This window comes from Typopeltis vanoorti, chromosome 2 (genome assembly GCF_054136105.1).
Source record: "Typopeltis vanoorti isolate ZY-2024b chromosome 2, IOZ_Tvanoo_1.0, whole genome shotgun sequence".
NCBI lineage: Eukaryota > Metazoa > Arthropoda > Arachnida > Uropygi > Thelyphonidae > Typopeltis > Typopeltis vanoorti.
Genome location: NC_143550.1, coordinates 110,307,989 through 110,325,372, shown reverse-complemented (window position 1 = coordinate 110,325,372; position 17,384 = coordinate 110,307,989). Strand labels below are relative to the sequence as shown.

Here is a 17,384-nt window from a genome sequence, read left to right as displayed (position 1 = left end):
TTTACATATCCCATTCTGATCACCAAATATATTTATAATATTATTATAAGTACTTAAGAGCGAATGCAGACTTTTTCTCCTGTGTGCTGGTAGTTTTCCCCTACTTTTGTACATCCTGGAGATCTTTGTAGGCTTCAGGTGGATGACTCACTATCTGTTCCGTCACAAACACCTTCAATAAGAGATTTCTTAATACCAAAATTAAACAAAGTGCCTCGTCTCTTATTCATATCAGATTTTAACTCTGTATTCCTATTATTTTTAAAAAATCACGGCACTCCGGTTTCAGAACAAGCACATACACACTGCAATACGAACTTGCGAAGAAAGTATTCAGTAGTAATAGATTTGAGAACCCGATACAGACTACTTTGATCTTCAAATTCAGAGGAAAAATTTTCTTCATACTTCCTTGCTGATTGGTCACTGATATTTGCAACGCAGATGTTATTTCGTTCAGTTTTGAGAACATTGTTGTAATCGGTTTGCAGGCAATTTTTATGATCGGTCGTAAACGGCTGTATTCTCTTTCCCAATTGTTGAAAGATTTCAATGTGTGAAAATTAACGATAATTCATGAATACTTCCATGTTTAAAAATATGCTGCTTGGTCACTGACATTTGCTACACAGATGTCATTTCCTTCAGTTTTGAGAACAGAAGATATGACACCAATTGTTGTAATGGGCTTGCAGGCAATTTTTATGACCCATCATAAACAGTGGCATTCCCTTTCTCAAATGTTGAAAGGTTTCGATGTGTGAAAATTAACGATACACAGATGTTATTAGGTGTTCTGTGTCTGAGCTTTTCGACATATTCACGAATATTTTTACTAAAAAATATTTATTCATGAAAAATGCTTAGAAAACTAAAATGACTAATTTCAGAACTTCTCGTGGAACACAGTTTGAGAAACCCTGCTCTACAATATGACTGGCATTTCATTGAGGGTATCGCTCACACTGCTCAGCCACTTTAGGTCTCTTATTAGAGGCAAGGTGGGCAATAATCCAAGATTCTGTTTATGGGGCTATTTGTCTAATGAAGCACTTTGGGTCTTTTAATTAACTGTTGTCTTTCTCAGTAATAAACCTACTATCTTGAAAAGAGACCAAGCTTTATGGTACGAGGCATGAATAGTGTTAAGTATCATCATCATCAAATTCCTGCCATGTACCCTCAAGGGGTGTACAGGATATGACAGTACTACACGAAAAAATTACATCATTACTAACTTCCTATCTACTAGTGTTAAGTATGCTGGTGAAATACCACACTGCTCACTGAATGTGGCCAAAAAATTGTGTTTAGACCTCCAGTTCAATTTCCTCCTATTTCTTTCAGCATGCAATATGAACAATTTTTCAGGTTCTGTCAGACATAGAGATCCAACATTTTTGTTCGTTGAGTGGATACAAGAGTTAGAGGAAGAAGGAAGAGAAAAATGTGATTGTGTTAAGATGTAATATTTTGCTGCCACAATATGACAAGAGAATATTATTGTAAGCGTGTCAAGGTTATGCAGGAGGAATGATATATGTAGATATGTGAAATTAATTATTATTATATGGGCACCTCCATGGAGTCCGAAGACTCATCACGGGAGACCCATTCTATCATAACCTCTCCTTGAGCCCATTAACAGACAAAGCACCCACAACTGACTCTGGCAAACCCATTCCATTCATTCACAACTCTCCAAGCAAAAAATCTAGTCCTAACACCCCTTCATTCAACTTCCAGGGATGTACCTTTGTTCTGTTCACTCTTGCCAAGTGCTGATTTCCCCCCTACATCTATCCTATAAACCCTTCAACCAACTTCTGCAATCCACACGTCTTCAATCTATCCTTATAAGGAACATTAAACAGGTCACTCACCATCTTGGTCAATTGCCCCTAAACCCTCTCCTCTGCTTTTTCATCCCTAAGAAACCCAGTGGACCAGACTTGAGCACAGTAATCCAGATGTGGATGTATCAAGACCTTATAAAGAGGGGAATGACACCTTATCTCTACTTGTTAATGTGTTCTTCAATAGCCAAGTAATCTTATGGGCTACCTTAGCAACTTTTAACTTTAACTCTGACTACCACCACCACCCCTAAATCTCTAGCTTCATCTATTTCCTGGAGTACAGTGTCATCAACATGATACACTGCTTGTAATTTATTTATCCCAAAATGCATAACTTTACATTTCTCGACATTAAACTGACACCCATTAACTTTGCCCATACTGACAGCCTATTCAAATCGTTCTTCATGATCTCCACATCACCTTGATTAACTATTACTCTACCTAATTTTGCATCATTTGTACAAATGATGTACATACAGTTTATGTACAAATTAAACAGCACTGGTCCCAGCACTGAACTTTTGTAACACACCACTAGTCACCTGTTGTTTTTGCATTGATTCTGCTCCTCCACATACCACTTTTTGATATCTGTCCAACAGCCACCCTCTTATCCAGTGTCATATCCATCCCCATTTGTTCTAATTTATGTAACAGAGTTCCATGTGGTATTCTGTCAAATGTTTTTGCAAATTCCAGCAAAATCATCGTGTACCCATTTCCTTTATCCAAATCAGTTGTTACTCTATTGTAAAAAGTTATAAAATTACTAAGGCATGACTTACCCTTCACAAAGCCACGTTGATCCTCATATATATATATATATATATATATATATATATATATATATATATATATATATGAGTAAGTTAAGGAAATTACAACGTCACCAGGATATACATTAAAATAAATTTTAATATACTTCAATATTTCGGCAACGTCACGTTGCCATTTTCAAGAAACTTAAGAACAAGACACGTGCATGCAGGCACAACAAACAGTAAATGAGGAAGAAGCAGGAAGCTATTATTTCTCCTAAAGTCCTGATGGTGCCCTCCTAGCAGGTTGGTATTCTTGGGGAAATTGGGCTGAAGGTCTTCTGATGTAGGTTTCCCAAATTTGAGGCAGTCTCATGCAGCCAAATTTGTTGAGGTTCGGATTGTTTCTTAGGGCTAAAGCTGATTCCATGAAAAGCTTTTCATACTTGTATTTACTACGGTGTACTCTCGTGGCTTTCTTCCACCATATTCTATGGCAGGTATGCAGTGCATGATCAGCAAGACTAGAGTGGCTGTACTGGTAAATGGGATGTAGTCCTTGTGTTCTGAAATTGGCTGTCCTGCATGTTTGGCCAAAGTAGGACAGCTTACAGCTGCAAGGGACCTGGTATACACCAGGTAGGTCTGGGGGGGGGGGGGGTCTTTAATAGAGCGGATAAGGGATGCCAATTTTTTATATGGTCTGTGTTTTATAAGTCATGTTTTTTTAGGATTTTTGTAATTTTTTCCGAGGTGCCTCGGATATAGGGTATCGTGATGGATTTAGAGTAATCCTTGTTGTGAGGGGAGGGGAGAGGGTTGTGGTTTACTGGTTTCAATATTTTTTGGATTTTTTTTTTCTTGGGGGGAGGGTAGCCATTGGCTGGGAAAGTGTTGAGAATGTGGTTTAGTTCTGTGGTTAGGGCATTGTCATTTGAACAGATAAGTTTAGCCCTGTTGTGTAGTGTCTTAATGACTCCATATTGTTGCGAGGAGGAGTGGTGGGATTGTTGATGAATGTATTTGCCTGTATGGGGTATACTGGCTGTCCCACAACAGGGCTAAACTTATCTGTTCAAATGACAATGCCCTAACCACAGAACTAAACCACATTCTCAACACTTTCTCAGCCAATGGCTACTCCCCCCCCCCAAAATATTGAAACCAGTAAACCACAACCCCCCCCCCTCACAAGAAGGATTACTCTAAATCCATCACCATACCCTATATCCGAGGTCTCAGAAAAAATTACAAAAATCCTAAAAAAACATGACTTATAAAACACAGACCATATAAAAAATTTTCATCCCTTATCCGCTCTATTAAAGACCCCCCCCCCACACACACACAGACCTACCTGGTGTATACCAGGTCCCTTGTAGCTGTAAGCTGTCCTACTTTGGCCAAACAGGCAGGACAGCCAGTATCAGAATTTCAGAACACAAGGACTACATCCTATTTCACCAGTAGAGCCACTCTGGTCTTGCTGATCATGCACTGCATACCTGCCATAGAATACGGTGGAAGAAAGCCACGAGAGTACACCATAGTAAATACAAGTATGAAAAGCTTTTCATGGAATCAGCTTCAGCCCTAAGAAACAATCCGAACCTCAACAAATTTGGGTGCATGAGACTGCCTCAAATTTGGGAAACCTACATCAGAAGACCTTCAGCCCAATCGCCCCAAGAATACCAACATTGCCTGCTAGGAGGGCACCATCAGGACTTTAGGAGAAATAATAGCTTCCTGCTTCTTCCTCATTTACTGTTTGTTGTGCCTGAATGCACGTGTCTTGTTCTTAAGTTTCTTGAAAATGGCAACGTGACATTGCCGAAATATTGAAGTATATTAAAATTTATTTTAATGTATATCCTAATGACGTTGTAATTTCCTTAAATTACTTAGTGTAAAAAATGCATAACCAACGTCTAAGCCTTTTCACGAGAATTACGACGATCCTCATATAGTATATTTTTATTCATCCATTCTTGAATTCTCTTTTTTTTTTTTTTAACCAAATTTTCTAATACTTTTACGACCCTGCCTGAGATACTTGATTGGTCAAAATTTGATACTGCAGTCTTAGAACCTTCCTTATGCAAAGGAATTATTTTTCCCTCTTTCCACTCCCTTGGAACTCCACCAGAGCTGAGACTTAATTAAACAACTTAGTGAAAGGCACTGTCAGTTCCCTTGCACATTCTTGCAAAATCCAAGCTGGTATCCTATCTAATCCCACAGCTGTATTTACATTGAGATTCTATAATATCCTAAAAACCTCCAATTCATCTACTTCTGTTCCCACATTAGTGTCTGTCACATCTGTGAAAGCAATATCCTCACTAGGATGATATAATGCTTGCAAAGTGGTCACTCAGTAACTCAACTATCTTATCTACTTCTGTCTCCTTGTGACCATCATCACTTGTTAAGTTTAATCTTCCATAGTCATTTTTCCTCTTACTTGTCACATAACGAAAGAACTCTTTGGGATTTTCTTTGGTCTGCTCAAGTAGATTCTTCTCATAATCTGATTTTGCCTTCCTTTTTTATGCTGGTGGGCAAAATGCAATATATCAATCTTATGGACTGTATATGAATGATTTTGAAGTTAGGTATCTGGAGAAAGTGCTGGTCAGGGAGAGAATGGAAATGAAAAATGAGAGAAACTAAGGGTTTTAAGGAAAGCAGGATGTATGCATCCCACCGCCTTAGGCAGGTGATTATGAGAGCAGGAATGAACAAACCATGCTCAGTATAGATCAGCGGTGGCCACAATGTGGCTTGTGAGCCGCATGCGCCTCCCGTCATGCAGCTCTTCACAATCTACCAGGAAAAATAAACAAAAAGAGAAGAGGAGAAAAAGAGAGAAAATAAACAGGGTTAATAAAAATTACTGCAATAAAAAAGTTTAATTCAAAACACATTAAATGAAGTTTACTTTGAACAATTAGAATAATTTTAAAGTCGAAATGCAATAATTTTAGTTATTTATTTACTAGTAGAGGCCTTCCTTGTATCCATTTTCTTAGTGAGCTCCTTAAAATTATGTATGTAATTAGTCAAAGCAGTTCCTACGAGCTCGTTACAACCTTGACATGTGCGCACTCAATTATTTCTGTACCATTGCATCAAAAGTTGCGGCTCTTCTAAGTCTTATTGGAATTATTTTGGCTCCAAAAGGAAGTGTAGTTGGCTACCCCTGATATAGATTCTCAGGTCTCAAATGAATGTGAATGTAAATCATGAATGTAAAGTCATTTAACAATATACAGGGGGGAGGGGGAAAGTAACTGAAATTCAGAGACACCAGGAGAAGATGAGTAGTTTTTAGCATTAGTCCTACGTGGCTTGAAGTTATTAACAATAGCAAAATATAGATGATGGAAGATGATATTGTACATAGTAATAGAAGGTGAAGGGTATTGCATTTTCAGGAAGGTTAGACAGGACAAGATGGAGGAAAGTTACTGCTGATCATAGAAGAATTGCAACAAATATGGACAGAGACAAATGGAAGAAAGTGCATTGAAGATGCTGAGGACAGGCATCAGCAGATTAACTTAATGAATAAAGTAAATTATTATGGAGGACTTCACATATGGAGACAGAAATTGAAATGAGAAAAGAATAGATGGGAAAGGAAATTGAATTTGTACAGTAATTACCTGAAACAGCATGTAACGGAGGGTAGTAAGAGTTTTGGAGTGATAGATCTGAAGATAGCATCAGAGGATTCTGTCTATAATCAAGACAAGACTACATGCCCCTGATTGCAGACTGATCATGCATTTTAGACCTGAGAGGGTGGTTAACCATGTGGCAGATGTGATTCATATACTTAATAACAATGAAGAGAGCCTGTATGCCACTGTCTTGAATTTTACATCATAGACCTGAGAGGGTGGTTAACCATGTGGCAGATGTGATTCATATACTTAATAACAATGAAGAGAGCCTGTATGCCACTGTCTTGAATTTTACATCAAACCATCTTCCTGTACTCTTCAATTCTGCTGACTTAGACATAGGCCATATCATTACACTTAATAATGTCTCATTTCCACCACATAATTTTATACTTTTAAACAGCTTTTTACTCTTGGCACTATCATATGCCTTCCAAATATACAAAAATTGATATATTTGTTATATGCCAGCAATTTCTGAATTATTTGTCTAGAAGTAGAAATCTGATCTTGACAATACCTTTAGATTGAACTTACCTTGTTCTTCCCAAGTTGCTTTTTGACAATTTTAATTAGCTCTTCTAAACAGGTTTCTATAAATTGTACCTCATACATACAGTAGAAAAATTCCTCTAATTTTCATGAGTTTCGCTTAATTTTTTATTTAGGTATTATGAAGCTTCTATTCCAATCAACCAGAATTTGGCCTTCTAATTATGTAAGTATATTTGGTATTACAGATAAATGATCTATTCTTGGATATTTTCCACTACCTCATTTAATAATTTTTCAAAGTAATTATATTTCAGATATCCAGACCATCCTCATCTTCAATTTTTATTTCATCTTTATCATCCAATTCCCTTTACTTTACTGTTAATCAATGAAGAGTTATGATGAAAATTTTGTTTAAGATGGATAATGCATTGTACTTTCAAATTTTCATGACAGTTGTTATGCCTTTCCTCCGAAAAGGTGTCAGTCTACCTTTGCTACGAGTTACCAGATGTAACCTTACCCCAGTCCTGAAGTTATTTTCAGGCAAACTTTGTTTCCTCACACTTGGATAAAGGATTAAACTAAATTTATTACAGTCTATATTACTCTGGGCGATTTCCCAAGTGATATATTGTTATTCAAAGAGAAAAATATGAGCTTTTGTAATTAATAGCTTTACTTAATGGGCTATCTCTTTGATGACGTCCATGTTGGATTAAATATACTGGAAATTTTGAATAAATTCTATATAATCTTTCGTTGCATGTGTAAGCCACAAAAGTTATTTTAACATGAACTTTTGGTCAAGTGTTTCACTGTGAAAACTAATACAAATGGTAATCAAATCCTATTATTAGATATGTACAACTAAATAATGTGGTTGAACAAAATGGCACATATACATATATATATTTACAGATCTGAGTTGAGTTTTAACAGTCAGTACATTAACTAAATTTAACATTAAGTAAAAATAAAAACAAATATAATTGCTAAATTGTTAAGAGTTACACAGTGACAGCAAAAGAGAAATGTCATCATTATCATCAAATTCCTGACATGTACCCTCAAGGGGTGTACAGGATATTTGATAGTATTACATGAAGAACTTACACCATTACTAACTTCCTATCAACAATTTTCCTCCAGATCAATCTGTTATCTGATTATCTCCAACATAATCAGATCTTATATTTCTGTCTTCTAAGGCAATATTTACTGTATCAACCCACTTATTTCTTGGCCTTCCTCTGGGTCTTTTTCCTGCCAACCTGCCAGAGAACATCTGTTTTGCTAATCTTTCCCCTGCCAATCTGTTTAAGTAACAATACCATCTGTTCATGCCCCTAATCTTTCTCTATAACACTGACCAAGACTAGAGACCACAGATATGTGGTAAGAGTTGTAAGTTGTTGGTAATCAAATCCTGTTATTAGATATGTACAAATAAATAATGTGGTTGAACAGAATGGCACAGACATATTTACAGATCTATGTTGAGTTTTAACAGTCAGCACATGGGACATAAAAGCAAATATCCTTAAGAACTAAAACTACATTCATTGCATAACAAGTTTAACATTAAGTAAAATAAAAGCAAATATAACTGCTAAATTGTTAAGAGTCACACAGTGACAGCAAAAGAGAAATGTCAAATTTTGATATTGAATATATATACAGTCATACCCCGACTTACGCGAATCCGGAGTTATGCGGTTTCTTATATGTACGTATTCCGTCCCGCTTCACCATTAGTGTATCTTTCTGGCGCCAGCCGCATTTGCCAGTGTCGCACATGCTGTGAACAAGCAATGACGCGTTTCGCGCAGTCTCCATTCATACGCGATTTTTATAGTCTACAAACCTTGCAATTGTTTAATGTTATGGTCTTGATAAAAATTTTATCACATAAAAAATAATAATGTCGTCCAAAAGAAGCAAGTCCAATTCTTCTACAGCTAGCAAGAAAAGAAACACATTGACTTTGGAAACAAAACTCAACATCACTAAGGATTTTGAAGGCGGAATGAAAATTTGTGAGCTAGCAAAGAAGTTCGATCTACAGGAATCCACAGTAAGAACAATAATAAAAAGAAAGGTTTACAGATTTTGGAGGTAATGGATTATGAGGAATGAAATGTAGCCACAAGGCAAGGAATATAAAATTTTTTAGCTTGCTATGAAGAAATTTTGCGTGACAAGAAAAGACATTATGCCGTCAGACAAATCTATTAGATTTTATGAAACCATCGACATCGAAATAACTTTCTTTTTTTTATGTATGAAAAACTACAATTATGATTATATTTCTTAAAAAATATAGGTGTTTTTGTAAACCTTTGGTCCGAATTGTATGTTTGTATATATAAATTACATGCAAAATTACACCCCGAGTTACGCAAATTCGACTAACGCGCTTTTTGTTGGTCCCACCTACCGCGTAACTTTGGGGTATGACTGTATATATATTAGAAAAATTATTTTCCATTACGTACTATGGGGAGACTCATATGGAACTGTAATGCTCTGTCTTAAGGTATAGGGATCGGTCATATAAGCCGCATGGATATATTCACAGCTAATAAGGTGATCTGGAGCTGGATGACCTGAAATGTTTAATAAATATAAACATTATATTTTGATGCCTTTTAAGATTGTATACTGTATATCTTTTTATGAATTCAAAATGGTTTAAACTTTTTTTTTTTAAAATTAAGACAATTGTAAATATTATCAGAACACTAGTTTTAAAGAGTGAATTGTAAAATAAAATCTCATTTTGTGGGATGAACCTTCAAAACAATACAAGATTTCATTACTAGTTTGCTATTAACAATTTTCTCCCAAATTATTCTGTTATTAAGTTTCTAATTTGATCGGCCATCACTTTTTAGTCTCCGAAAGCATTTCTTCAATCCTTCCATAGCTTAATCTTCCTCTGGATGTGGAAAAAATTTGATTGTTAGACTAAATCTTGCTACATTATTGTAAAAGGCAGAATGCAGTAAAATCTGCGTAATAAATTACCCAAAATTTTCATATAAAATCTTGTAAATACCAATGTTAGCAAGCTGCTTCTGAGAGGAACTGGCAGTTACACTTATGTTGGTCTGCTGATTATATCTCCCTGTTAAATGCACTGTTAAAATTTAAAATCAATATGTTGGCAAAAGAGTACTACTAAATGCAAACCATCTAGTTAATTTTAGCAGAGAAGTTTGAAAGGTTAACTGAATTTGAAAAAAGGTGTCAAGAAAAATATTTTAATGAGGGACAATAATGAAACTATTGTAACTCAGCAGTAAGTATGCTATACGATGCCTGGCATTAGCAAAAATTTAAAGTACATATGTTGAATGTGACAATTAAAATTTGGTACTTAGTATTTGTGTTTATAATATTAGTTTTTAAAATTACTGGAATGAGGCTTATTAAATTTTAATTACATGTAATTAAAACCAATAATAAAAGGCAAAGGCATAGTATTTTTCTTTTTAAGTGGTATAACACCAAGCTCTCATGACAAAGGAACATGTTCAGTTTCACAAACTTTGATCTCTTAAATGTTAACGTGTGCCTATTTTATGAAAAACAGACATTTCATCCATATTATGAAGAGTAGAGAATTTTCAGAATTACAAATAAATGCAATTAATGATAAAAGAACAATCAACAGAAATAATTACATGTAAATCTAAAGGAAAAGAGGTATATGGCCTAATAGAGAATTCAAGTTTTAAGGGGCACTTTTATCATATAGACAGACTAAATGTATACAAAGAAGTTTATCACTAATCTAAGTAACCAGATACTATCCCCTGAAACTTACAGATAAGTTTCAGGTGGAAGCAGAATCTTCAGTGTAACTGAAAATTCAAAAAGGAAGAATAATAGATTTCATAAGTGAAATATGAGCAATGTGCTTGAGTTGTCACTGTACGGTTGATACTAATTGACGCAGATGAAAAAAGGGTTATAATTAATAAGACTTGCTGAAACTTTAGGCAAGGAAATAATCTATACAGTTCAAGTTGGACCATAAACTGTATACCTACCAAACTGGGAGTCTTATCCTTTCTTAACTATAAGCTTTTTTTTGCCTACGTATTGATTTCTTATCAAATAATGTACTGTGACCACTCTAGCACAATGGCTTGTATATCACTCATAAAATCTACCACTGCTATTCTTTTTAAGTTCTCAGTTAAACTGAAGATGATCTGTAAAATTCAAATCAAATTATATGGTTATTTAGATTAGTAATAAACTTTATGTATTTACATGTTCATACAGTTTGTGAGTATTACTCATTATATGCTAAAACAGGCTTATAGATTACAGAAGTTTTATTCTATGTAATTACTTTTTTTGAATTCTGTGAACTAAAATTCAAGATTATACCATCATACATACAGTACTGTTATTTAAATTAAGGGGATATTAAATCCCACATTATTTCAAAGCCGAATAAGAAACTCAAAGATAGGAATCAAAGAGTTTCATGCCGAATATAGCAAACTATAAAAGTTTGCTATATTCGGCATGAATCATATCGGTGGACTGTAGTGTAAGCTAAAGCACATAGTTCAACACTAGGGCAACTCGTTGCAAAGGTGGGTAAAGTTCTGATCAGTATTCTTAGAATTACCCATAATGTAAAATACATCTCCTAGGAGATGTTTGATGTTATACATTATGATGGAAGGTCACTACCCAGACCGGTTTCGACCTTTTTTGAGGTCTCATCAGTGAGACCGAGGTTATAGCAAAGAGAACTTTATACTTTACTATACGAGTTGTCAAAAAGGTGCACCCATAAATTACTTAAATATAAAGAGCCAATAGGCTTCACTTCGGCGATGTAACATTATTTAAATTAAGGGGATATTAAATCCCACATTATTTCAAAGCTGAATAAGAAACTCAAAGATAGGAATCAAAGAGTTTCATGCCGAATACAGCAAACTATAAAAGTTTAAGTTAAGGGATATTACATCCCATATAGTTTCTTAGCCGAATAAGAAACTCAAAGAGTTTCATGCCGAATATAGTAGAAACTATATAAAGTTCGGCGATTCCAAGCGTAAGCAAATACCTGGATACTGCAGCACTGATCCCAAAGGGTAGTGCAAGCTGGGGCAACTCGTGGTAGAAGTGGAGCAAGCTCCGATCACCATTCTTGATATTTGCCCATAACGTGAACTTAGCTCCTAGGAACTGTATTTTTGTTCACATTATGAGAGAAGGTCACTACCCAGACCGGTTTCGACCTTTATTGAGGTCTCATCAGTGAGTAGCCAGACCTAGTTAATATCAAGTTTGTAGCGAACAGAACTTGTACCCCTTCTACGAGTATTGCCGTGAGGTGCTCTAATAAATTATTAGATAATATCCCTTAACTAAAACAAGTTATATGTCGCCGAATTGAAGCCTTTGGCTCTTCACATATCTAAAACTATAAAAGTTTTGGCAGACTGTAGCGTAAACTAAAGCACATAGTTCAACACTAGGGCAACTCGTTTTTTCTTATTCAGCTTTGAAATAATGTGGGATTTAATATCCCCTTAATTTAAATAATGTTACATCACAAAAGTGAAAAGCCTATTGCCTCTTTATATTTAAGTAATTTATGGGTGCACCTTTTTGACAACTCGTATAGCAAAGTATAAAGTTCTCTTCGCTATAACCTCGGTATTATCTGGTCTACCTACTCACTGATGAGACCTCAAAAAAAGATTGAAACCGGTCTGGGTAGTGACCTTCCACCATAATGTATAACATCAAACATCTCCTAGGAGATGTGTTTTACATTATGGGTAATACTAAGATTATGATCAGAACTTTATCCACCTTTGCAATGAGTTGCCCTAGTGTTGAACTATGTGCTTTAGCTTACGCTACAGTCCGCTGAAACTTTTATAGTTTGTTATATTTGGCATGAAACTCTTTGATTCCTATCTTTGAGTTTCTTATTTGACTTTGAAATAATGTGGGATTTAATATCCCCTTAATTTAAATAATGTTATATCACCAAGGTGAAGCCTATTGGCTCTTTATATTTAAGTAATACAGTATTGTATTCTCAAATACAATACTCTCACTATAGTGAATTAAAAGGGGGTGAAGCTGATAACCTCCCCCCATGAAATAAAGAATATGGTGAGAAACACAACCAAGGAAACTGCATGAAATAACAACAGAAATACGGAAAGAAATCATTCACTGATGAATGACAAAGGACTGGCAGGAATCAAATATCACAAAATAAAAAGCGTATAATTGCAAGCAGCAATTGGAGATAAAACAAGAACTAGAAATGAGAATGCAGAATTAATGTCCAAATTCCAAAATGTTATATTAGTTTAAATTCATAAATTAATGTCACTTACCTTAAATCTTCAAAATAAACTGAAGATGTGCAGTCTGTACCATTAACACTAAAAATAACCTCAAACCTTCATGGGGTGCTTAAGGGTCTAAGCTGTATAACTGAGAGGAGACCTCCACATAGCCTTTAAAGGAATGCAGGGAACTGACCAGGACTTCTGACCTAATGTCCAATCCTCACCTTCTCGTGGTGCACCCTGTTGGGTATCTACCTGGATACTGAACGAACGAGGATGGGCTGGCAATTTGGGATTTAGCCGACCAAATCGTATTCTTATTGGTTAAACCAAAATAAAAAATGACGATACAACATGACAAAATTTCATGCCGGCTGGGGTGTCGCCCAGTTAAACAAGGCTCCTGTTGTTTTCGCCAGGGAAGTAGGGCGAACAGCGAAAAGTAAGCTACTGGAACAAATCTGAAAACACACCCCAACTCAACATCACCAGAGTTAAAGATTGGTACTATTAACATAACAAGCCTGAATGGCAAAGAAATGCAGCTAGCTGAGGAATTAGATAAGTACCAGATCGATATAATAGGGGTGACTGAAACAAAAAAGACAAAAACTGGCGAGATCTTTTTGAGTAATAAATACAAAATGTTATATTCAGGCAATGACAATCAAGGAAAAGAAGGAGTAGCCATAGTATTCAACACAAAATACGAGGCTGATCCTCTTGAATGGCAGTCAGTCTCAAGTAGAGTGATGTGGGCAAATATGAGAATGGGGAACTGGACAATGAGACTTATTTGTACCTATGGTCCTACAGAAGGTTCTACTAAGGTAGAAGTGGAGAAATTTTTTGATGCTTTAGAAAAAGCAACTGACACAATGAAAAAGGAAAAGTTGGTCCTTGTTGGGGATCTGAATAGCAGAGTAGGAAATGATTGTCACACATACAAAAATATTTTGGGAAAATTTGGAGAAAAGAGCAAAGCTAATAATAATTGCAAATACCTGTTGGATTTCTGCTCAGAACATGGACTGGTTATTACTAACACACCATGTTCCAACATAAAAATGTTCACAAATTCACATGGAGAGAAGAAGCAAGGAATAAGAAAAGTCTCATTGACTATGTTATTGTTGATAGTGATGTTTTCTCCCTGGTGCAGGACACCAGAGCGTATACAGAGGATTTGAAATTGGAAGTGATCAATATTTAGTCTTGAGCAGGATAAAATTGAATTTCTTATTGAAAAGAATAAGATGTAAGAAAGTTTTAAAGCGATTAAAAGTTGAGCAGCTCTCAGATGTGAACTGTAGACTAACATATACAAAGATTATTGAAGAAAAAATGAAAGAGTTTGAGAACAGGAACCAAACCTTGGAGATTAAGTGGCAAGCCTTGAAGAAAACCCTGATTGATTCAGCCAGAGAGGCATGTAGCCAGGTTGTCTGCAAGGATAGAAAAATCAGGACTCCATGATGGACACAGGAAGTTAAAGAGGCAGTGAAGGAAAAGAAGAAATCATATCAAAAGTTCCTGGCAAATAAGTCAGCTTTTGCTCTTAGAGAATACAGAGACAAATGTAAGAAAGCGAAACACTGCGTAAAACTAGCTAAACAAAAGTCATGGGAGGACTTTGGCAAGAACATAGAAAATAAATATCAAAAAGGTGGTAAGATATTCTGGAGGTTGTTGAAGAAGCTTAGAAATGGAGGAAAGAGTGCTGTAAAAGGAGTTAGAGATGAAAGGTGACATGAAAACAGGAGAAAAGATATCCTTGAAGTATGGAGTAATTACTTCAAAAAATTGCTAAATGAAACAAGCAGTGATAGCACAGTGGTAAAAAACACTCAACAAGCATTTACATTTAGAGTGCACTGGGATTTGTCTTGAGACCACAAATGTTTCAGTTTTGGCCACACTGATCTTCATTCTGGCATCTGCACAAACAGCTACAAACCTACCCAGGGTCCACTGGAGGTCACCTGTGGAAGAGCTAAGCAGAACTAGGTCATCTGCAAAAAGCAGACGTCCAATGCTACATCTTCCAATTCTGACACACTCACCCTCGGCTGTGCCTATCAATCCAGTCCATAAATATTATGAAAAGGAGGGGGGACAGAACACACCCTCGGCGGAGGCCAACGGAGACTGTGAAAGGTTCAGACTTTGTGCTGTTTACCCTGACACAAAACTCTGGGCATTCATACAGGGACTTGATGGCAGCTAATAGTTCGCCATCCACTCCATACTCCTGTACTACTTGCCAAAGCTTATCCCAAGGAACCCGGTCATATGCCTTCTCCAAGTCCACAAAACATGTATAGACATTCTTGGCATATTCCCAAGATTTCTCAAAGACTTGTCTTAAAGTGAAGATTTGGTCAGTTGTGCTTCTACCAGGACGAAAGCTACATTGTTCTTCCTGGAACTTTGACTCAACTATGCTCCTGCACTGTCTTTCCAAGCACCTAGCATACACTTTCCAGGCAGGCTGAGCAGAGAGATTCCACAATAGTTACTATAATCCTTCTGATCTCCCTTCTTGAAGACTGGTATTATTATGCCTGTCTGCCATTGCTTTGGTGCTTGCCCAGATATCCAAGCAGCCTGAGAACACCGTCTCGATTTAAGACTTTTAGCACTTCGGGCCGAATTTCATCAGTGATTTTCTTGCTAAATGGACTTCTTCTGCTGTGAGAATAGTCATTGCCCCGATCTGCACCTCTTGGAAGTCCACAACTGCTGGGCCACCCGGGTTAAGAAGGCTCTCAAAGTATTCCCTCCATCTGTGTAGGATATCCTTCTCGGTTGTTAAAAGTGCACCATCAGAGGTCTTAATTGCCCTTGCTTTGCATGATTTCCTCCCTCGAAGGCGGCGGATGGTCTGCCAGAATACTTTGTTTGCATTTGCATAGGATCTAATCTTTCTCCAAAGGATTCCCCCAAGCCTTCTGCTTTGCTGTCTTTACTGCCTCAGCATACCGCAAACACATCTCAGGTGACCTGACTCTAAGCCATGTTAGGTAGGACTCCTTTTTTGCCCGGACAGTTTTTTGAACTTCTTGGTTCCACCAAGGTGTCCTTTTCTCACTGCCTAATATTAAGTGATATGGTCACTTAATATTAGTCATGTGTTTCTTTACTGTCTTCATCTTTTCTGTACTACTGTGCAAGTAATATTTAGGTTTTGCCACTTTTACAAAATATCTTTAAAAAAGGGTGCATCAACTGCCCCAAGTCATATTCTAATGTTTCATTAACAAATTATGCTGTAATCAGCACAGACAATTAAAACTGGAAAGGTGGGAGGGGCGGGGAGGAAATCTAGTAATGCCTTTTATTACCTAAAGGGAGTAGGTTAAGCTATTTTAGTGCGCAACTTTTCGGAGACTGAAGGAAAGTTAATGTTGGAACTTTTTCCACTTGATTATACTATAAATTAAAAATACCAAGAAATTATATACTTGGTTTAACCCTCCTACCAGCCAAGGTGGATGAAACAGCCAGACCATCCCCAGCATTTTTCATGGATCAAAACTTCATCGTCGTTCTACCTTTTATCAAGTATTTACCCTCTGCAGCCGTTAATCCCTTAACGGATTAGCTGTGGTGGAACAACTTTTGTGTCACTTCACTTTGCACGTACTGTGTTACTTGGAATTTCCTTTACTGTATTAGGATATTGATTTTTTTTTTTTTTTTGGCTGCACAATTTATTTATTGTGTATCTTTCCAAAAATGAAAACAAGTTTCACATCTACCAAAATAAATAATCAATCCTGAAATGGCCACAGAACAGCCTTTGCAATGAATATATTTTAGTAATAGTAAATTTCCTGCACTTTACTGACAATATTTTTTTTTTGAGAATTTTCAAATGTTTGTTTGCATTTAACATATTTTGTCAAATAACATTTAGTGAAATAAATATGACATTTTGCTTTTTTATTCAAAATTCATGCTCATTTTTAAGATTTTTTTACTGCAACCCCCCCCCCCCCTTCCTGGAACTCAGTTATATAACTACTTTACATTTCTACTGGTTTGAAAGCTTTCAGACAGTATTCAAAATCTCTTATTTCAGTTTACCGTTTTGACAAAAGAAATAAAGCAATAATATTGTTGCATATTCAAAGCTTCTAATTCTGTACTCTTTCTTTGCATCTGAAATCAGCTGTTCAGCGGTCTGCTGAAATTATTCTAAGATTTAGAAATACTATGCTATATTTT

At 36.1% G+C, this 17,384-nt stretch overlaps 1 protein-coding gene across 1 annotated transcript in view; it reads right to left on the bottom strand.

Annotated features, from left to right (window-relative positions):
- Positions 1-17,384, bottom strand: part of LOC150109332 (cellular tumor antigen p53-like) — a 202,845-nt gene that overhangs the window by 35,623 nt on the left and 149,838 nt on the right. Inside the window, exon 8 of the mRNA XM_090412619.1 lies at positions 9,306-9,416. Coding sequence (XP_090268745.1) covers positions 9,306-9,416 — 111 coding nt within the window. The remainder of the gene's footprint in view (positions 1-9,305; positions 9,417-17,384) is intronic.